Source organism: Spinacia oleracea, chromosome 6 (assembly GCF_020520425.1).
Source record: "Spinacia oleracea cultivar Varoflay chromosome 6, BTI_SOV_V1, whole genome shotgun sequence".
Taxonomy (NCBI): domain Eukaryota; kingdom Viridiplantae; phylum Streptophyta; class Magnoliopsida; order Caryophyllales; family Amaranthaceae; genus Spinacia; species Spinacia oleracea.
In genome coordinates this window covers 149,649,429-149,672,156 of record NC_079492.1, presented here as the reverse complement: position 1 = coordinate 149,672,156, position 22,728 = coordinate 149,649,429, and the positions used below count along the sequence as shown (strand labels likewise).

At 36.6% G+C, this 22,728-nt stretch overlaps 2 protein-coding genes across 4 annotated transcripts; one reads left to right on the top strand and one right to left on the bottom strand.

Moving 5' to 3' along the window:
• Positions 1-1,068: 1,068 nt before the first annotated feature.
• On the top strand, positions 1,069-12,225 carry LOC110791267 (DNA (cytosine-5)-methyltransferase CMT2). Of its 2 annotated transcripts, XR_008922912.1 has the most exons (22): positions 1,069-2,486; positions 3,655-3,689; positions 3,833-3,935; positions 4,860-4,964; positions 5,059-5,178; positions 5,350-5,443; positions 6,121-6,329; positions 6,475-6,540; positions 6,618-6,866; positions 7,262-7,320; positions 7,416-7,482; positions 7,570-7,899; positions 8,335-8,403; positions 8,480-8,569; positions 8,691-8,778; positions 9,311-9,420; positions 9,523-9,627; positions 10,166-10,209; positions 10,292-10,361; positions 10,440-10,543; positions 10,654-10,786; positions 11,512-11,650. XR_008922912.1 is itself a non-coding variant. In XM_021996023.2 (21 exons), exons 1-21 carry the CDS (start codon positions 1,095-1,097, stop codon positions 11,651-11,653), a joined length of 3,651 nt encoding a protein of 1,216 aa, XP_021851715.1. In that variant the 5' UTR covers positions 1,069-1,094; the 3' UTR covers positions 11,654-12,225. The 2 variants fall into 2 exon arrangements, 1 of the variants encoding a protein (XP_021851715.1); XM_021996023.2 differs by lacking the exon at positions 10,654-10,786 and having other exon boundaries at positions 11,512-12,225.
• Positions 12,226-13,184: 959 nt separating this feature from the next.
• On the bottom strand, positions 13,185-22,276 carry LOC110791302 (extra-large guanine nucleotide-binding protein 3). 2 transcript variants are annotated; one of them, XM_021996066.2, is made up of 9 exons: positions 21,956-22,276; positions 20,106-21,505; positions 19,881-20,018; positions 18,326-18,430; positions 18,057-18,239; positions 17,539-17,716; positions 16,563-16,816; positions 15,548-15,717; positions 13,185-13,960 (listed from the first exon to the last, which is right to left on the bottom strand). In XM_021996066.2, the coding sequence occupies exons 2-9, from the start codon at positions 21,093-21,095 to the stop codon at positions 13,351-13,353; spliced, it is 2,628 nt and encodes an 875-aa protein (XP_021851758.1). In that variant the 5' UTR covers positions 21,096-21,505; positions 21,956-22,276; the 3' UTR covers positions 13,185-13,350. The 2 variants fall into 2 exon arrangements, with proteins under 2 accessions (XP_021851758.1, XP_021851751.1); XM_021996059.2 differs by having other exon boundaries at positions 20,106-22,216.
• Positions 22,277-22,728: the final 452 nt, after the last annotated feature.

The following is a 22,728-nucleotide window of genomic DNA, read 5'->3' as shown; positions in this document are numbered from 1 at the left end:
TGATTTATTTTACACGCATTTGCTTGCATATAAGACATGTCAATAACAATTGGAGCTTGGAAGTAGAGACATGAGATAAGAAAGAAATAAAAAGTTGGAAAGAAACATATAAAAAATACAAGCGCTTTTAGAGAGTGTAACTCATATTAAAATACGAAAGGAATGTCAAGTTTTTTTGGGTTGAGTCGGCTCATTTTCATATACTACCACTGGCGGATCTAGTGTGTAAGGAGTGGGGTCACTTGACCCCACTTGGCCAAAAAAATTACATAATTTTAGTTAATTTTAGACTAATTTGTATTAAAAAGTACCTAATTTAGTTAATTTTTCAGTAATTTTGTAATAGTGACCCCACTTAGTACAATTTCTGGATTCGCCACTGTATACTACGTACGTACTCCCTCTGCCCTAACTGTTTGATCCATTTGACTTTTTGCGGTCTCCAACACGTGACTTAGATGTAAATATCTCCAATTCTATAAGCGAAAAATTAATAAAAAAACTTAATTCATATGTCCTTCGTTCTTATTTACATGACACAATTGAGACTTTATTTTGCGATTTATACTTAAGAAAAAATATAGTCGTGTGTGACCTAATTGAAACATGGTTAGTGTAGGAGTCGGAATCCATGACCCCAAGTTTAAACACCAAATACTTAACCATTGAGCTATACTAAATTACATGTTATCTTTTCAAAAAAGAGTATACACATAAGAAAATTTAATCAGAACATTACTAAGTCATACGTAGTAGATTTCATATAAATTCATAATCATAATACATGTCATAACCCGGGACATAATCCGAGCCCAAAAACTAGTTATACGTTAGATCGAGTCTAACAAGATATCACATACTCCCTCCGTCCCATAATTATCGTCCTGTTTGACCAAAAACACTAATTTTAAGAAAAGTGGAATATAGTACATGAAAAAGTGGAATAAAGTACAAATGATGATTGAGTTGTATGAAAAAGTGGAATAAAGTACATGTGAAAGAGAATATAGTAGAAGGTGGAATATAGTATCCCTCGTGTAGTTACTTCACCTGGGCCCACCACTGTAACAAACAAAACAAACAGCTGAACTTCCATGCCTTCGTCTTCTTCAGTGGCAGACATTTCTGCACTCATCACTCATCCACTCTTTTTCCCTTTATCACCCATTTCAAACTTCCCCATAAATTCAACCACACCATCTCACCTTCTTCTTCTTCTTCTTCTTCTTTCTCCCAATTCTCACCCCCAAACAAACAAAATGCATGAAACTCTAAGAAGATCTCCCAGATGCGTACTCTCTCCTCCCACATTGCATGGCAATCAAACCCAGAAAAACTCACTCGGTAGAAGTAGTAGTAGTAGAGTTTCTAGATCTTCAAAGCAACTTCATCATTCCTCTGAATCAGACCTCGTTTTTGCGTCCTTTGACGACGATGAACTACATTACACTCCTCAGCCTCTCAAAGTTCACCACCCCAGAAAATCAAAATCGGAGACTAAAGTTTTGTTGTTAACTTCATCGGTAAGGAGGTCGCCGAGGTTTACGGGGTTTTCCAATGGTGTTCATTCTGGGAAATGTAGTAGTAGGTCTACATTGTTGAATTCACCTGGTTGTGTTGTTAATGGTAAGAGGAAGCTCGATTCTGGTGAGAGTACGAAGAAGAGGAAATTGAATCCGGAGTCTGTAAGGCAGTCGCCTAGGTTTTCGGGTTTGAAATCGGAGTCAGGCGTTGGAATTAAAGTTAAATTGGGAGAGAATACGCCATTGAAGCTGATCAAATCGGTGGAACGTGATAGGAAATTGGGGATGAAATCTCCCAGGTTATTGTTATTGACGGATAAGGTGGCGAGGCGTTCGCCTAGGTTTTCCGCTTCGAAATCGGAATCAATTGAAAAATCTGAAGCTAAATTGGGGAAAAGGGCGGCATTGAAACTGATTAAATCGGTGGAATGTGGGTTAAGTAGAAGAAAATCGGGGATGAAATCTCCGAGCTTATCAATGGCGGAAAATTTGGGGAAAATTGAGGAAGATAAGATGTTCAGACGTTCGCCTAGGTTTTCTGCTCCAGAATCAAATACAGTGGTTGGCATTGAAGTGAAATTGGGGAAGAAGGTGTCACTGAAACTGACAAAATCAGTGGAATTTGAAGAAATTGAAGAAGAGTTGTTTGGGATGGAATCTCCGAGCTCACCATTGCCGGAAAAAATGGGGGAAATTGAGGAAGATAAGGTGTTGAGACGTTCGCCGAGAGGGTTGCCGTCATCTCTTGGGGTGGATTATGATGAAAGTGATGATTTTGAATTGGGATTTTCATTGAAGAAACCAAAGAAGAAGAAGAAGAAGAAAGCACCAAAAGAAGAACCAAAGGTGAGGGAAGAGAAAATCAATGTGTGTAGAAGAAGGGAGGATTGCTTCTTTGTTGGGGAACCGGTTCTCGAGGAAGAGGCTCTTCAGAAATGGGGAGGGAGATATCAATCCAAGAAGGTCATCTTCACTCTAACTTTCTATTTATGTTAGCTTTTTTTTCTACTTGCAATCTTGCATGATATTAAATTGTTAATGGTAAATGATTCTTTGAGAAATGCTGATTTCATTGGAAGAAGTAAAACTCAATTTTGAGAAATGATGATTTCCTGAGAAGAAGTGAAATTCATTAACTTTAAGAAATGCTATTTCCTTGGAAGAAGTGAAGTTCGTTCTTCCTTGGAAGAAGTGAAATTCGTTCTTCTTTGGAATGATCACTTCCCTTTAGAATCTCTTTGGGTTAACATGGATAAGGGTATGTGTATACTTAATGTACTTAGAATGTTTTCTTGATTCTACAATTGTTTTTCCCGTCATTGGGATATTTGCCACACGACAGAAAAGAAAGGAAGAAAATATTCTATGTACATTAAGTGTACATGCATCGTTGTCCAGCTAAACAAACTACATATCCCCTTTGATTTAGGATGATCATGGTCTGTATCAATACCTTTGTAGGTTTTTTATACACCTGCCAAGGAAAAAGAAAGTAAATTCACAGGAGAAGCAAAGGCCAAAGCGAATTAGCGATACATTTTTGTATTTGGATTGGTGACTAATGAGTATGGATCCTTTATTTTGCATCATAACATGTTCACACTTGGTGCAAGGAGAATAAAATCCATAGCATTCAACCTTGCTCCTCTTGACCTCTTCTCACAAGGTTGTGTACAACACGGTGTTGTGTAGAACACACCAACTTAGCTTAATTGGTACCGAAGGTAGATGAATCTTGTTGGGTGTTGATGTCACCACATTTAGTGTCAAGTTACAATTTTAGCTTAATACACAATCCTTGAGTAACTATTTTAGTTTTGATCTAAAAAAAAAAATACTTCGTATTACTTTACAGTACAATCTTAATTAGTATATTTCATTCATTGTTTCACCATACTATCACAACTTACAATGGGCACCAGGATCCCGTGCGTGGTCTTTTTTTAAAAAAAAACTTTGTGACCTTATCTGGCAATAAAATACATCTTCTAGACTATGGCTTGGATTGTTTGGCTCCAGTGACAAATTAGGGCCGTGCACAATCCAAGTAGATGCTTTATTTTCTTTTCATGCTTATTCATATGTAGCATTTGCACTCATTTCTGAAATTGGATGCTTTGAAGCTATGCAGAATAGAAGAATTAACGGGCGAAGTTTGACAGGAAAGTGCGTGATTATTTGTACTTGTTTCTGTGATTACAGTCTCCTGTTTCTTGAAGTCTGTGGTTGCATATAACTTTTGCGTTTTTGTGTTCACTGTATATTGATCTACGGGTGATGTTGTCTTCTGATTTTGGCAATCTTTGCAGTGATAAGGAAGAGGATGAACCAATGCTGGAAGTGAAATGCCATTATACCCAAGCACAGATAAAAGGGTGCATTTTTAATCTAGGAGATTGTGCCCTAATAAGGGTGAGCTTCTGAATTAAGCTTTATATCTTTTCTTTCTTCTCACTCTCTTAAAGACACAGGATAATCTATCAAAGGATATCTTTACGGAATAAATGAAAATGATTGTGTGTTTCCAAATGCCAAAATTCACCTGCTATCTGGATAAATATATTCCAAATGCCATGTTTTTCATAACCAGTTCTAGGCACCATATTGTGAATCCAATTGCCACACCACAAGGCAATTTTGATTAAGCAGTTACCACCTCCATCACTTAATAATATTTACATAGGGAAATGATATGGAGATTGAAAAAGCCGAGAAAAATTAGTGCGTGGGTGTGGGGGCCAACTCTAGAAAAAAAAAACTTAATAATGGACATCCCAAGTAGATATGTATCCTAATTCTTTAGTAGGGACAGAGGGTGTTGTGTTTTACAATTCAATAGCAACCCCTCTCGGATGAACTTACGGAGGAAATGATTTCAATCTGAGCCTCTGAGGTGGGACATCTCTCTTTTCATGGTAACAGATTTAATGAACAAGGGACACTGGTGGAATCACAGAAGGAGGTACAAATTAAATGTGTTTTTGTCTTTTTGAGCAAACCAAATCAATCTATGGGATGTGAGACGGACGAAAGGCCATTCAGATGAGGAAAGTTCAATTTTCTTTAATCGCCATTGCCTAAATGATGATTATTGTCGGTTTATCGAGCTCTTAGACTGTTAGACGTTAAAACTTGATATAGTGACTATAAGTCAATCAAAATTTGAACATACACTGTGGAAAGAATGAGGAAAACATTTTGATTTTCAGAAATTTGTGCAACACATCACTATGCGAACAATCAGAAGTTTTTTGAAGTAAGATACAAGTTTCTGGTACTTTGTGTAACCATGTCATGTGTTGTCTATAATAGTGTACTTATTGAATCACTTTTCAGGGTGAAGGATCACAAAAACATATTGGAAGGATTGTGGAATTTTTCCAAACAATTGAAGGAGAAGAATATTTCAGGGCCCAGTGGTTCTACAAACCTGAGGATACGGTGGTTATACCAGTCATTTGGAAGTAGTTCGTATTTTGTACAAGTATTTTTTTGGTGTAAATTACTAGCCACCTTATCTCGGTATTTGTTCCAGGTGATGAAAGAAGCAGCTGTTTTCCATGACAAGAAGCGCATATTTTACTCATGTATCATGAATGACAATTTGTTAGCTTGCATAATGTCTAAACAGAATGTGATACAAATGTCACCCCAGGTAATCATTTTCCTCTTTTAAGGTATTGTAGATTTGTTATACTCCTTTCGTTTTTTATATTTTTACACCCAATTACTACAGAACATTGTTTCGAATCCCATAAAAATCCCATTTTCTCATTCTGGATGTTGAATCTCACATTTCCCACTTAATTTCTCAATGGTTTTGTAGCTAAACTTGAATTCAAGCTCTATTGAACCATTTGACTTCTATTATGATATGGAGTACTGTTTGGACTACTCAACTTTCCGCAATTTGCCAAGAGGTAAGATAATCTTGTTGGTCATTTTTTTTTTTCTCTTTGTTTGGCCCAATTTCTATTTCTTGAGATGAGAAGCACTTCTAAACACTACTGCTATAACAACTAGTAGCAGGTTATTGCTTTCCATGATAGACTTTAATAATAGATGTTTTTTTCCTTACCGTTTGGGTCTCACAAGTCACAAGTCAAACTAGGGCAGGTGATTATTAAGAGCTGTAGCCTTAGAATATTTGGGTTTATTGATGTTGCATTCATACAAAATTTTACCAATGCCCCAATCAGGGGTGGTTTAGTTTATTGATGTTACATTCTTTCCTGAATCCAGATTGTGGTTTCTTCTGATGTGTTTGTCCATAGTTTAATTTTTTGCTCACCGTAGCAGAAACGCTTTACTAACTTTTTATACATAAATGTAACAAATTGAAAATCTAGAAATTAAAGCCCAAAATAATGAAGGTAGAAGCGATGAGCTTTTGGCAATGATAAAAAACAGGCAAAGATGCATCTTTAAGACTCCAAACACACTATGAATATCACTTTGCTTGCAATCTTAATTTTTTGATAAATTGTTCTTTTTTCTATATGAAGTTGTGTTCCCAAAGATTCTACTATTTATCATGTTTATATCTCTGGTTGGGATGCCTTTGCTCCAAATGACACTATCCTCTGTGTGGCTTCAGATAATTTTACCGCCGGCAGTATATTACCGTCACTTGGCTGCACTGAATCTACCCTCTCCCTTCCCAGCTCTCCTGTAGCAGATCAGAATACATCTATTTGTGAAACGTACAATGCAGAGTTAACAATGTTAGATCTTTATTCTGGCTGTGGGGCAATGTCAACTGGGTTATGCCTCGGTGCTAGATTTTCCGGTGCAAATCTTGTAACGGTAATTTAATAAGCAAAACTAAGAAAGAGAGATAAAGAGACGTTAATATAGAGAGAATAGGGAAAAACATTCCCGAATTTAAGTGACTTAAAATTTTACTCCCAACTTTAGCATTGATATTGCCGAATTTTGTGTTTCGAGTCAGAGATGGGCAATTGATGCTGACAGCTGGGCTTGCGAAAGCTTGAAATTGAATCATTCTAAGATACAAGTAAGCAGTATGCGGCTTCACTCCAGAAATTTGGTTGCTACATGGTGTAGTTATTGACATGTTTCTTAATTGAACAGGTTAAGAATGAAACAGCTGATGACTTTCTGGAGCTGTTAAAGAACTGGGAGATTCTGTGCAAAAAGTTTGTCATAGAAGAGAAACAAAAACCATTTCCTTCTCCACAAAAGGTGTCAGATTTAGCTGAAGCCTGTTCAGATGGTCAACCAGACAGTGAAAGTGGAGCTGATGAATTGGAGGTTTCAAGCTTGGTTGATATTTGTTATGGCGATATTGATGAATCAGGAAAGCAAGGCCTGAAATTTAAGGTTCGTCCATAATCGACATTTATGCTTTTTTTTTTACATTTTGGTAAACTAATCATGAAAACGAGATAACTGCGGTTGTACCAATTATCTCTCTATGCAAGCGTTTAGAAACATCATTTTTGTCCTGGCAAAAGTTACCTATATTCTTCTACTACTAGGATGAATGTACACAGTTGCACTGCTAATAAAATTTGTCTTGGCCTTGAGTGATTAGTCAACTTTAGAGACTAGACTGAATGTTTTAGAATTTAGACACAAGAAGGGATGTGAATTATTATATCTTTAGATGAATCAGCTTGAATAGAATTCGATTGTGGTATCAACTATCAGCTGAATAACCATAATGCAAAGCCAAGTCTTATCTGATAGTGGTGTATCTCCTTTCACTGTGTTAGGTGCGCTGGAAAGGATTTGGTCCAAGTGAAGATACATGGGAACCGATTGATGGATTGAGGTATCTTTATGACTAATACTATGTCTAGTTTGGAAATCGTTTGGGTATGTATGACTGTAAGATACAGGTGACTTACTAATGTATGTTTTCCTCAGTAATTGTGAAGACCTGATACAAGAATTTGTCATAAACGGGTTCAAGAATAAAATATTGCCTCTCCCTGTAAGTTTTTCTGTTAAACACTATTTGAAAATTTCTAAAAAAGTCTTGTACATATCGCCTAACATTTGATGAAATCATGTGTACCAGGGTGATGTCGATGTCATATGTGGAGGGCCTCCATGTCAAGGGATCAGTGGGTATAACCGATTCAGAACTGTCGATGCCCCATTAACTGATGAGAGGAATCGTCAACTAATAGTCTTTATGGACATAGTGGAATACCTAAAGCCTAAGTTTGTTCTAATGGAAAATGTGTTGGATATCTTAAAATTTGATAAAGGTTCACTTGGAAGATACGCATTAAGTCGTTTGGTGCATATGAATTATCAGGCTAGAGTTGGAATAATTGCTGCAGGTTGTTATGGTCTTCCTCAATTTCGCTTGCGTGTCTTCTTTTGGGGTGCTCTTCCTAGTGAGGTAAACAACTTTCAAATGGTCTTACACGCACAAGGTGTACAATAAATTAGTAGCTTTTACCCAGTTTTTTTTGTAACTTTCACCTAATTTTTTTTTGTAACTTTAATATGTTTTGATTAACTTTTATATTATATTAAAAAAGTTGTCAGGTTAACATTTTAAAGGGTTAAATGATTAATTTTATACATTGTTAGTGATTTTGAACAAATAATTTTATTAAAATGATAAAATTTATCATTAAAAAATAGATAATTTTTACCTATATAAGAGTAACTTTTAATCATTTTGAGTTAACTTTAATCCGGGGTACAATATTTATTGTACACCACTTGTAAATAAGAATTTGTGAACAACTTTAGCATTTTAACACTGATTTACATAGAATAAATTTTCTTGTTTCCTGAGGGAATTTCCCTATTTGCTTATCAATTGCAGGAACTTCCCCCGTTTCCACTCCCAACACATGATGTTGTTGTCAGATATTGGCCTCCTTTAGAATTTGAGGTATCATTATTTCACTTAGCTTGGACTGTTAGCGTTGAAGTACACAAGGCGTTAACTCTTGAAAATCACATTGCAGAGGAATGTTGTAGCTTATGATGAGGGCGCCCAACCTCCTGAATTAGAAGATGCTGTTTTATTGGGTGATGCCATCTCTGATCTTCCTGCAGTAAGCATTAACTTCATTTCTATATTAGCCTGCTATGCTTAGTTCTTATAATTTTTTTTATATCATGACTTCGATAATAGCTTTTATACCAAATAATGATTGGCACAATTGAACACTTCAGGTGACAAACTATGAATCCTTGGAGGAAATGCCATATAGTTGCCTTCCAAAGACTGAATTTCAGAAGTATATAAGGTCAACAAAATATGGTAAAATGCTGTTTATTTTGAATTGTTCACCTATATGTAGTTTTTCTTCTTTTATTTCCTCTTAAAAAAAAATCAAAATACGATTTAGCTTCACCAACACTCAATGTTCATTTTATGGTAACGATGTGTGTAGGATACTTTTCTGTGTAACAATCTCGGAAGAAATTCCATCATGTTCACGAAGTATGTTGATATTATGTAAGAGATAGAATTTAAAATGAACCCCACAAATCCTCTTATGCAAGATGCCTATTCAATTTTCTTTGTCTGTAGTATACTGGAGAACGCAAAAGGACGTCACAGTCTGAGTCTTTCCAATTCCTCTATATCTCCCCAATAGAATGAAGTCGACTCTAATCCGTAATTTTTTTTTAGAGTTTCTTTGTGATAACCCTTCGTCCTCCTTTTCTACCCGTTTGAAGTTTATATAATTTTTTTTTCTTAAATTTATAAAATCATAGTATTATGTACTTAGCTTTTGGAAAAGGTGTTCCCTTAATTATTTTTTTGGGTACTTTTCCCTGTGGTTCAGATATAATTTGCTCTGCATCAAAACCAGAGGAAACTCTACTTTATGATCATCGACCCCATCAGTTATTTGAGGATGACTATATACGAGTATGTCGGATTCCACGAAGAAAGGTTTGATCTCATTTACTGTTAGCTTCAAAACATGATCAGATTGTCATAATCTATAATCTATAATTTATAGTGATTCTAATTTCTAATGAGTATCTGTTTCAGGGAGCAAATTTCAGGGATCTCCCTGGCGTGATCGTGGAAAACGACAATGTGGTTCGGCGTGATCCAAATCTAGAACCTGTGCTTTTGCCTTCTGGAAGGCCAATGGTAAATTAACTGTTTTCTTCATTACATATTAGTGCCGTTTTCCAATTTCTACCTTTGATGATCTTACTTTTCTTCCTGAATCCCTCGTGTTTTTACCCTTAATTTCCTCTGTGCTTAGGTCTTAAGTTTGTACTGTAGGTTCACTTTTTTCAGCTGCTTTAACTTCAAATGTGCACCATTTATTACGGGATGGTTGGGAAACAACTTGTGTTTTTATTTCAATGATATTATGCTATATAGCGGTAGGCTGGCAACATTCTTCTAGTACTATGTCTTGTTTTTGACGTTTTTTCGGTATTTTTTTTTTCTAGTACTTGTGCTTTTATTCCAATGTTTATAACATCATGTCCATAAAGGCATTAGTTGTAGTTTATTGGTCCTCCTTCACCATTTTCCACGTCATATATGGCGTTTTCATATCTAATAAAAGCAAAGGGAAAAAGTAAATAAATAATATGTGTTTTCACCTTAATGTTGTGTATGATATACCTGCTAAAAGACAATGAGCTATAACTTTGATGCTCTTATGTTGCTCTAGGTTCCGGAGTATGCGTTCACGTTTGAGCAAGGAAAATCAAAAAGGTGAAAAACGTCTCTTTAAAACCTTATTTGGTGTGTTTCGTCTTGAAAATCTTCTCCTCACACATTCTGGTTGTATGTGCAGACCATTTGCAAGACTCTGGTGGGATGAGACGATGCCAACTATAGTCACCTACCCCAATTGCCACAGTCAGGTACCTTCTTCTCCTCTATTCTTGCTTCAAAGGCACACAATATCTTCCGTCATTTTTGTGACAAATATAGTTATATAGGCAATACTACATCCCGAGCAAGATAGAGTGCTTACAGTACGTGAGTGTGCAAGGCTGCAAGGATTTCCTGATGATTATCGCTTCTGTGGAACTGTAAAAAAAAGGTCAGATTGCTGTGAAATTATTTTATTTGATTGAAATGCTTAAAATAGTATAGTTATCATATCCAAGGCAATTTCACAGTTGAATTCTATCATTCTATGTCTTTGATCAGGAATGTTGATTGACCTTGTCTGGCTAGAATTGCACCGTGAAATGAAACTTGATTACTGCATTGCATTATATGGAAAGACTAGCAACTTGATTCCTTCCCAGAAAACAAAATGAAAAAAATGGAGCTTTCTTAGGTACTCAACAAAGTCATCAACTTCTCTGCATTAGTCTCCATTCCATGGAGAATTTAATGGTATTAAGTTATAACTATTTGTTTCCTAGTTCTAGGATCCCAAATGGCTATCTTGACTTAATAATACACTTGCTGCTAGATTCTCCTATCATGGAATTAGACGAATCGTCTTACATGTGTCATTGTGTGGAGAAAGTCTTACACTATGACAAGTAGTGTCCATGAAGACAAAATTAAGGCTAAAACGGTAACTTCATCTCATTTAATGAGTTCGGCCCACCAAGTAAACATTTACCTTTGACTTGTGAGTACCAAACTATGTTGTTTCTTACCAAATGAAAATGCAACAATGTTGACTTGTGAGTGCCACCCTGCTTTTACCAAACTATTGTGTTTGGTACCAAATGAAAATGCAACAATTGCAGAAAACATGATTTCATTGCTAGTAGTGTCCCACTATCTTGGACACTACTTATTATAGTCTTAGAAAACCTCCCTTTTGTGCCTTGAGAACATCACTCTTTAGCTATTTGTGTAAATGCCCTCTCTTGTCCCACTCTTTTTCTGACGGTGAGGAAGTTAGGATCATGACCTCGCAGTAGGCAATTGTGTACGTATGTTCTATGATAATAAACCAGTTACTTTCATGTATACAGACTTCCCTAGAGCAGTTGAGATGAGACTTACATAATCACCTTTTAAACAAATATTGTATGTTTGAAACAGGTACCGGCAAGTGGGAAATGCAGTAGCTATTCCAGTTGCAAAGGCCTTAGGTTATGCTTTGGGGATGGCATCCCAGAGGCTTACTGGAAAAGAACCTCTTTTAACTCTCCCACCCAAGTTCGCCTATTCAAACCATTGCTGATTCTCATGTTTGATGAAAAATCAGTGAAACATTCACAATTTGGCAAAAGATTAGTTATTCCATGTATGCAACTTTGTTCAATCAGTGCTCCTTTGTAACATATTGCCTTTGCAGCTTTTCTGTATCGGGTAATAATTATGTATCATGTATGTTGTATCATAGGCGTGGCAAAAGATTAGGTGTATCATGTAGATTGTAAACCTGATCAAATTGCGGGCCTGGTTCGGGCCGGGGCACGGCTTAGAAAATCATGTCTGCTGTCGGGACTGAAATCAGGCCTACAAATTCTATCCAAATCCTGCTGTGTTTCGGGTTGGGCCAGCGGGCCGGGCTCGTGATGATCAGGTCTAGTATCATGTATGTTAATCCTGTTAGCTCTGTTCAAACTGCAGTTGTTCCTTTGTAACTTATTGCCTAGGCAGATTTTTCTGTGACGGCTAGTAATAATGTATTCATGTATGTATGGACTGCCTTTGGCAAGCATAAAGGCTTAGCAGTGATGAACTCTTTGTAATCCAATTTTACTCAACAAGTGATTCTCAATGGCCATGAAAATAATTTAATGGCTCAAATTCTTTCAAGTGTAAACTGATAGTTGGGGTTCAACGTTATATTATGTCAAGATTGTCAAAGGACATTTGTTCTTGAATCAACAAAAGTTGTACCAGCTGAAATTCAGATGCATATTTTCAAGGTTTTATGGTGTAAGATGTTGATTACAAGACAGGGTAAAAACTTGAACTAACACCGGAAAATGAGCTCTGTTTGGGTACGAATAAAGATGGTTGTGGCCGGCCCGACTCGATGCCAGACCTGATCTGGTACAAAAAGCCCGGCTAACCCAGTACAAAAAGCCTTGCCCAACGTAGACACGAAATTGTGGGCCATGGGCCATTTTTTTGGGAAAAAGTACAACCTGACCGACTAAATTTCGGGAAATTAGCGGTCTTGGTGTGTGCCGGACCCATTCATGCCACAACCCGAGGCTCAGCCCGACCCACGACCATCTTTAGATACGAATAACTTGCTTTGCACCCGCAAATTATATGAATTAACCTTAGTTGAATTAAATTCCACCACTACCTCTTTCCTCTCAGAGGTATCATAGTCATGGCAGAACTCGATTTTAGGTACTTGATAAAACAGATACATGTAGTTATGATGTAGAGTTAAAGATAATTATGGGTCAGGTCAGGCTTTGGGCTCGGTACATGCCAAACCCACCTGTGTCAAGTCAGGCCAAAAAGTCCAAAAATGGAACACAGGTCCGGGCTGCCCACGTGCCAAGCCGTCATGTCTAAGCCTAAAATTATCGTGTTTTGTCGTGCATTTTCCAAAAAAATACGGTCCAGTTTAGGCATATGGCTCACGACTTCATGCCGGGTCAGCCTCGGCCCAGGCCGGCCCACAGCCATCTTCATGTAGAGGCATTTTCAGAACAAAAAAAAGGGGGCAGGGGGCAAATCACAGACAAGTCAATCCTTTTCTCCACCTACAATGGGGTTCTCTTACAACCCCATGATTCCATAAAACCTCAACAAATATTAACAACCCTTTACAAATGAGTAGTTGCAATACAAAAACAACTGATTTAACAGACATTAAAAAGCCATAACCAAATCAGCCCTAAACCTCATACACAGACAAACATACAGACATTTATACACTGTTACAAATACACATGAACTCACTTCACTTCACTCTTCTTGTCTGACAACATAAGGTGAAGAACTCATATCAGTACTGTAAAAAGAATCTTCAGGTCCACCATAAAAGTTCTCATATTTTTCCTCATCCCACCTCAAAATCTCCCTTAAATACTTAAACCCTTCATCCACATTAACTCGATCCCTCGCCTTAGATTGCCATACGAAAAGCTTCCTACCAGTAACCGATGCATAAAGATCCTTAAACTTCATTGCAACGTAAAAGTAAGCTTGGTTTGCTAATGACTGATTAGAGGTGCTAGTTCGAACAGGGCAGAAGTCGTTAAACCATTCGCATGTACCTAAAGGTGCCCTACCAATCCGTTCTTCGAAAAGGTCGTATTTGTTTAATACCAGAATAAAAGGGGTGTCTCTGAAACACGGGTGTATAATCATCTTCTCGAATAGTTCTTTGCTCTGTATTATTTTGTTTTGAAGAAGAGTTCCACTACCAGTACAAGTAGTATTATCTGGAGAAATCCATGTTTGGTCGTAGTCACTTAGAGCTACGCAGAAGACGACTGCACGGACATCTTCAAACATTTCAACCCACTTGCATCCTTCGCTCATACCCTTAGCATTTAACCTGATCAATTGGTACCTGTATGTGGTAGGGTTAGAGTCGTATTTCACTTCACAGTAATTACAGAACTTCAAGAAGGGGGGAAAAGACTCAACAACAATGTCCTTTTTACAAGATCAATAAGAAATACTCCCTCCGTAATTTTTTAGGAGTCACATGTTGACCGGCACAAGTATTAACTATTAAGGAATTTGATATAATAATGATGTAAGTGGGGTAATTGACAATAAAGAAATATAAAAAAGACAAGTGGGGGTGTAAAAGTTACCAAAAATAAATTATTTATGATTTAAGTGGGGTTATAGGAAAGTAAAAAATAATAAACAATTGAGGAGTGGGTGTAAAAGTTACCAAAAATAGAAGTGTGACTCCTAAAAAAAATACGGCCGGAAGTAGTAAGTGTGACTCCTAAAAAAATATGGAGGGAGTAATCGAAAATGCAAAAAAAATATTCAAAATAAATAAAAATAAATGAACAATCATATGAGGAAGACATGGACATTGAGTTTTGTAGGATTGATGACAAGTAAACTTTTACTTATTGAATTACTAGCACAAGAGTAAAAATGCAAAAAGCCATAATAAATAGATTTGATTAACAAGGATTACAATTACAATGGTTTGAATTCCATGGTGAACCTCTACCGACTCCTAAACTGAAGCAAAGGATGATTGCTTTTCAGAAAAAGAAAGTAAAGGACCATTTCAGCTAACCAAAATTTGACATAGCCGAGCTTAAGCAGCTAACATGTTACACACATAGGCTACAATAGGCTGTTTATCACAATATCACCCTTAGAAAAGGCTATACGCCTTTACCTTTCCAAATTCAGTTATTAAGCATATAATGAAGGAGATATGATTAATAGTGAGCGCTTATTAATCATTCTCATAAATTTTACATACACATGCAACGGCTCCATTTGGTTATGAGAAATTTTCAGTCTCAAAAGTCAAAACATATAAACGATTTTTATTTTCAAAGAAAGGGGAGCTGGCGGGGCTGAATTCTCTGTTTGCAAATTATTAAAATGGTACAGGTATCTTAATGCAATTTCCATTTAAGTGAATCATGTATACTTCCTCCGTTCTCTTTTAGTTGCAACTTTTATACTTTGGGATGTTTCTTTTTAGTTGCGACCTTCTATTTTTGGCAACTTTACTAAAATACCCTCATCAATATTCCATAACTAAATGTTCCCCTATTTTTTTCCTGAAAATGGGGGTATGAATGTAATTTATTACCTATCCACTTGCATTGCAAAAGTTGGGGTGATCAGTAAAGGTTACAACTAAAACAGAACAGAGGAAGTATGCAACTTGTATTTGGACTTTGATAATGTAATGTTAGAGGAAATCATATTCCTTCTTTTGGAATGGAAAACCCTCATTATTTAATGAATGTGGAGCAGAATGTTCTTTGTTCAACCAAACGGAACACTAATGACATACTAAAAATCTAGAAACACACAAGTATGAGTTTTCCCACGAGTAACATCGAAAAAAAGGATCTTAAAACAAAAATGTTAAACTTTGCTGTTGTAAACAAGGACAACCAATCATAGTCATAAACTGAAATCAGAGATCAAGATTAAAGAACATTACTTGGTCAAAGTTGGGGTTGCATCCAAATTCTCCGTATATGACTCAGACATTGGGCTACGGTCATCAAGGGAGAATTCAAGAAAAGCCAAACCATTTCCTTGAGTCACGCCTTCTGCATACAAAATATCCCTCTCTGAAGGTTCATATTCATTGCTCGACACCTCAACAGCCTGAAAGGTTAACCAAGTGAGCTAGATGCAACACCAAACAACACAAACAGATCCACATATTTTTTTTTAGAAAGAAGTCATGTCACCATCAAGGTCCATCAATGAGCACTGAATTAAAAACATGTAAAAGGAAGAATAATAACAAAATATGGTTTATGCACCCAGGTGCACAATGCTCATTGTGCACCCTGTTTTTAAATGAACATATAGTTCAAATACAAAGAACATATTGTTCATACCCAAAGAACATATAGCCAATGAACATATAGTTCAAATCCATAGAACATGTACATTGAAATCATTCTCCGTGTTCATTAGATTTTCAATGAATGTTCAACGGGGTGCATTGTGCACCCGGGTGTATAATTCAAATTGCGGAATAATAATTGCGTACAAGTTACTAACAAAATCTATATTTGAAAATTTAAACATCATATCCTTATCAAAGCTGTCCAATGATGCAACAAAGAAAGTCGGTGAAAAAAAAAAACTTCGTATGCATTTTGTAAAACTTGATAAAAGAAGTCACCAAAATCCTTTATGAAGGTTCAATGGTGTATCTTTCATGTATTCACATACTGTCTTACTTTACCTTTTCATTTGTTTTCTTTTATTTCCCACAACTCTACAAAAAAAGTCCGAGTTTCTAAAGTTAACAGCTGCACATAATTTAACCCCACTATAACCCACCAGGCAAGACAGAAGTAAATTTAGGAAGTATTTGTTCTATTAAGTTTATTTTCATAAACCTTAACTCTCAGAAGTGTCAAAGAAACAGATATGAACTCCTAGAACCATTAACAGTTCTTTTTTTGCATGAGAAATGGCAAATTTCTGAAATTTACCCGGCTTAAAAAGTATTCAGCAACATCCGGAAGGAAGTGTAGCGCATCCTTTCTTCTATATGTTTCTTGTATAGCAGAATCCTTCCAAACTTCTTCAACTAAAGGAGCATACTCCCTTGTTGCAGCAGGGAAAAATGCATCCAGATCACCAGTTGCAATGATGTCCAATAACCAGTCAGAAAAATGCTTTAACCTCGGGTTAATAGAATATATGCTTTGACCAGTCCCGTTGGACTCTACTTCTGAAGTCCCACCTGGAAACAAAAGCAGATCATATCACTAAATGAAAAGCTACCTACAGTGCACTCATTTGCATTCCTAATTTCAAGCTCAGATACTGTCAGTAATTTCCAACGTAAAAGAGCTGAATTAGCATTGCCCAAACGAGTTTTTCTGTGAAATATGCCATATCTAAATGACAAAGCTCAACATTTTTTCTTAACTAAAGGATTAAATGAATGCTAGGTGCAAAATGGTCATCTTCATAACGAAAAGAAAATTCCGGAGGAATCAGAATTATCTGCTTCACAAGGCTGGAAGATAAAGTCATTAAACAAGCTAAACAATCTTGGGTACTCCAGCCTAAAATTGGTAGATTATGAAGGATAACAGGCAGAAGGTATTCTGACAACCTGCCTTTTAGTAATCATCTGGAACTTGTGTCTGGGAAGAAATCATAGAACTTTTTAGAACAAATCTACTGATCATGTCGCTCATTTTGTTCACTTCGGAACTTTCTGGATGACTTCTCAATATGATATTTGCCCATTTAAATAACTAGTTTTTATTTGGAAGTTTTTTTAAAAAAAATTGAAGAAGATTTTTTCCATCTAAAAAGAGAACAAAAGTTATAAAAACTTGGCAGAAGCTGCAGAATATAAGTTGAAAAGATAGAGAAAGGCAGGGAAGGAGTGGAGAAATTTATACTTACCGTCTATAGTTTAATGGGAATATCTAATTGATATTAAGTTATTACCTGATTCACCATCTCCGTCATGTGCTTCTTTTATCTCCATCTTTGCCATTTCTTCTTCCTCAAACCTCTCTCTTGCATCAAGCAATATACTTAGATATTTATACATATTGCTCTGAATCATCAATTTAATATCTTGCAGTTCTTCTTCAGTAAACGTGTTCCCGTACAAAAATTTGGCCTGTCACACATTGTAACATGAGCCCAATAGATATAGAAAAATTGCAACAATATCAGCCTTATTTTCATCCATAACATAGATAAAGAAAACTAAACTTCATTCAGAAAAGTTCTTGATCAAGTTTTGGGATTTTGACCTCCAAACTTACAAAAACCACTTAATTCTATCAAAAGCAATGGTTTTTGAGGGCACTGATTTTTCAATCAACAACAAAAGAGATCCCACTAAGCAAATAACTTAAAAACTTTGTGATAAGCAAGCCTCAAGAGTTTACTGGTGTTACATGCAATCGAACTGAAAAACTTTCTTCAGAAAAAGAACATGAATCACTCATACATACCTGTTTGAAGATTGTGCTAGTTCCAGACCCCTCTAGTCCGAGAAGAAGAAGTTTCTGCGTTCTTTTCTGTTCAAAATATGTTGGCACAACAGCACCATAATTGCTTGCCTCATCCCTAACTCCATGAGACTGGCCTTGGGGAAAAGGCAAAGAGAACAATGCACAGACAAAGCGAGTTGATGCCTGTGCCAGAATGAATTAGATCAAAATTATTTGTTTGAGACTTGAAATTGTACAAACCCGGAAACTAGACAAATGACAATGCATACCTTCTCCCAAATATTCCCCCTAATATTATTTTGTCCTTCCTCCTCATAGCGGCCATCGTCATAGACCCAAAAATGAGTTTCACGTGGACACTGGACATTGGCCAGCTGCATTAATAATGTAAAAATATTTTCTGTCAAATTCGCAGTATACTGATAACACAAGGAAAAAAAGATAAAAGGTGATAATAATGTGCATTCATGTACGTACTAACACAAAGCAACTAAACATTATAGCTAAGGGGAGTACTGTACAAAAAATGCAAATAAATATGACAGGCACTTGGAGACCAAAGGTAAAATAGGAAGAAATAGGTGATCATCTTAATTCTTAACAAAAAAAGGGAAAAGAAGCTAAGAGAGAAGTTAGCAAGAAACAGCCATTACCCAAAAGGACATAGGTCTTTACATGGGTACTTACCTCTTTTGCCGGTCAAAGCTCGTACTTGCACACTAGGTTTTCTTCCTTTATTCAGGATTCTAGATCAACTTCCCTCAAATACACTCTCATCCTTATTTATGAAGGCAATTGAATTCATAACAGTGATCTCTGGTCCTCCTTTCGAAGTCTTTCTATCTTAGTAATTCAGTCTGCCATATTCAGTGCCTTTAATCTAAACAAAGTACAAATCTTGAATATGGCATCTATCAAAAGGACTTCACTTAGTCAAGCTGACAAAAGCCCCTTCCTCAGTAAGAAAACTGTATCATGACAACTGAGCTGTTCTAAGATTAAGATGACTGAGTTTCCCCACAATTGGATCAATACAAGCCAGCTCACACTAAACCTCCTAAACAGTTCCCCAAAGATTTCAGAATCATATGATTCATATATCATAAAGTCTGCGAATTGCAAACTGCTTTGATGAGAATAGAACAAAGCTTTAACCTGAGAAATCTTTGGTCCCACTTTATACAGCTAAAAGGCGTTGTTCTGCTAGCTTGATCAAGCATGAAGTATTCAAAGTATTTCTGACTAAACCTTATAACCATTGCACCTCTAATCATCATTTTGTCAATCATGCTCAACTACTAATCAAGACTGAGATCACCTCTGCTTCATCAATTTATTTTCTGGCAGATGTTTTCTTAGTTTCAAACTTTCAATGCAGAGAGAGCGAGAGAGATAAGCATCTTTCTCAAAGCAATCCCTCCGCCACTGTTATTTTCTTCCTTAGAAATCCCAAATTCCCAGTATTAGCATTGCCTTCCTTTTGGTAAGTTCTAAATCTGAATAGATAAGATCAGTTCTAGGAAAAAAAGACATGGTCTTTCTATGAAAAACCAAGTATATGATAACGCGGACACATTCACTGTCTCTGCAAACTGATCCTAGAGGAGTAATTTGAGTGAGGTAGTTAATGTAACCAGACAAAAGTTCTATATTAAGGGTCTTTATAGAGTCTACTAACATGATATTCCTCTTTCCAACAATTTTGATGGTTTTTCGGAAACAGGTAATTCATGCTTCTGGCACAAAAAAGGTGCAGAGAGAGAATTTAACTTAATTGACATAAAGATAAAAATGGTATACTTGTAATTAGCTTCTATGCCTCACCTTTAACACTCTTAGCTCAAGCTTTGTAATCTCACGACCATTAATGTAAACTCCAGTGTTTCCTCTGCTTGCCTCGGGACTCAGTTTTCCACTGAAACTCAAATTTGAACTGATGATTCTGTCAGGTTTCTCTCCCTCCTGTCACATAAAAAAAAAATAAAAAAATTAATCAGCAAAATAACACCATTGCTAACTGCATGTAAACACCTCCAAACAAAAACTGACCTTTCCCCAGAGGCCAGACTCTTTGTCATACCAATATCTCCCGGGCTTTAACTTTTGAGGTGGCAAAGGACAGCCAAGTAACTCAGCCATTTCATCGGGCTTTAAAGGATACCCGTTTACAATCAGTTGTTCGGGCCGAAGTTGATTTGCAGAACATTCCCTTTCAGCTATCATAATCTGCTTAACTTCCAAAGGACTCAATAACCGAGACAAAACCCTAGAATTCTTCCCAAGTTTAGGCCGTTTCCATTCATCAATCGGCTTCCCAATACAAGTAACACATTTACGCCCCTCAGGCATAGACCCCATAGCCCGAAGCACACAGTTACTACAAAACTTAGCATCGCAAACCAAACAAGCCTCCTTTGTTTCCCATTTTCCCTTTCCACATCGAAAACAAACCTTTACATTCTTCTTTTTCTTTTTTTCAGTAGAAAAACCAACATATTCAGGATAGATTGGAGGTTCGGCATCAAGGTCTTCACTTTCAGATCTATCCACAGTATTAAAGGTGACCACAGGGACCCTTTCCCTTCTCCCTTCATTAGCTGTTTGGTTTACAGAATTATTTTCAGTATTGTGACCCGAACCAGGAGACCGAGAAGGAGAAGCTGAAGAATAATCAGGATTTTGAAGCACAGAAACAACAGATTCTGAACTTCCAGATAACCTAGGACTATCAGTAAGTGAATCCACTGCCCTGGCAATTCGAGAGAAGGGTAAAGGGATCGGTTCAATGACCGGTGGTTCGGACTCAAAGAATTGTCTTTGTGACTCTGAAAGTGGTTCAGCAATGGAGGCAGTTGGAATCAACCTTGGATTTACATCAAGAGGTTCAATTCTAGGAACTTCTTGAGATATTGCAGGACCTTTATATTCTATAGCTATGGAATATTCTGGATTATCAACTCCTTGAGGCAACGATGCACCGGGCGGAAGCATCTTTCTAAGCATCTGTTTCCAATCATCTCCATTGTTGTTATCCTCCATTGTTATCCTCCCAATAAACCCAAATCAAAGTTCCAAAACAATCTAGAAAATTTTCTTTTAGGCTAAAATTAATGCATGCCCTAATAAGATGTTCAACCAAAGTTCACCAACAACCAAACCTAAGTAGACTTCCCCAAATGTTCAAACCCTCAATCTTTCTAGAATTGACAACCACAAAGAATCCAGAAATAAAAGATTAAAGAACAAAGAAGTACCAAATTATCCTTAAAATTCAACAAAGCGAGGAGAAGATTTTGACCAGTAATCCAGCAATCAAAACCCAGATCAGAAGGTGAGTGCTGAGAAAATTCAATCAGGAATTACTTCAGCTTAACCCTGCAGCTGTTGCGCCGCAATAAGACCATCACCATTGCCCCTGTCCACACCTTAGAAAGCTTTATCTTTCCAAACTACACAGACAAAACAACATTTTAGCAATCCAATCCAAATTGTGAGGCAAAATTCAAAGCTGACTAGGTCCTCTTCCACTTAATCACCCCACCACCAAAAAAAACACAGGAAACCCACCAAAAATAACAGAATTTAAGGTCAAACCCAGAAATTCAAATCAACTATGAACACCTCCTGAAAAGCATAAACAATTAAATGCTGGAAAAAGGAAAAAGGAAAAAGGGACTCTGGGTAGTTGGAATTTTGCTAGGTCAAACAAAAACCCAACAAAAACAGACTAATACCAACCAATTTTTTCCCAGGAAATCAATAACACAGCATAGCAAAAGTGGGTTCAGTGCAAAAACAAAAAAAGGAAAAAGAATAAAACGAAATTTCCTTTTAGGTAAAAAAATCTTCAAACCCCCCTTTTGAAGAGAGAGGGTAGAGAGAGAAAGAGAGTCAAATACCTAGTGAAAGGGACATATTCTTCTCAAACGAATCTAATCAGTAATCAGCTTTGAGCACCGGAAAGTTTAAGCTTTTTTATTTTACCAACTCGAAGATTTAATCTTTTTACCTGAAAAATCAAGAAGAAGACAAGAAGAGGAAGAGGTAAATGCTGAAAACAAAGCAAAAATGCAAGTATGGAGATTTCTTTTTCTTGCTTTTTTTGTTGTGTGAAAAAAAAGGGGGATTTTATGTGAAGTGGGGTCCGCAAAACCCACGAGAAGAAAGAGAGAAAGATGATGATGGGTTGGTTGATGGGAGGAGGAGCATGATGAATGTTGATGATGATTAATCAAGACAAAGACTCATAATTGTAGTAATTAGTGGGGGTTTGACTTTCCTCTACATCATCTTTAAACAACTTCTCACTCCCTCTTATCACTTTGGATATTAAATTAATCACTTTGTGTGGAAATTTGATTTTTACCACCTTTAATTAGTCGCTGATTGGGTTGGCGAGATAAGAGACTTATATCGTTAATTGAGTTGGCGATGTACTACCCACAAACAATCGTGAAGTTGGACAAGAAAAATCGCCAATTAAAATGGCGATGTTGCATGGAAAAATCATATGTTCATTTGACAATGTTGTATAGCAAATTCGCCAATTCAAACTGTAACTCGCCATTTGAATTGGCAATTTTACCCTACAAAATTGACAATTCAGTACTGAACCGGGAAAAATATATATTTTCCTTTAAACCAATGTTCTTTACCATACAACCATCTTGGA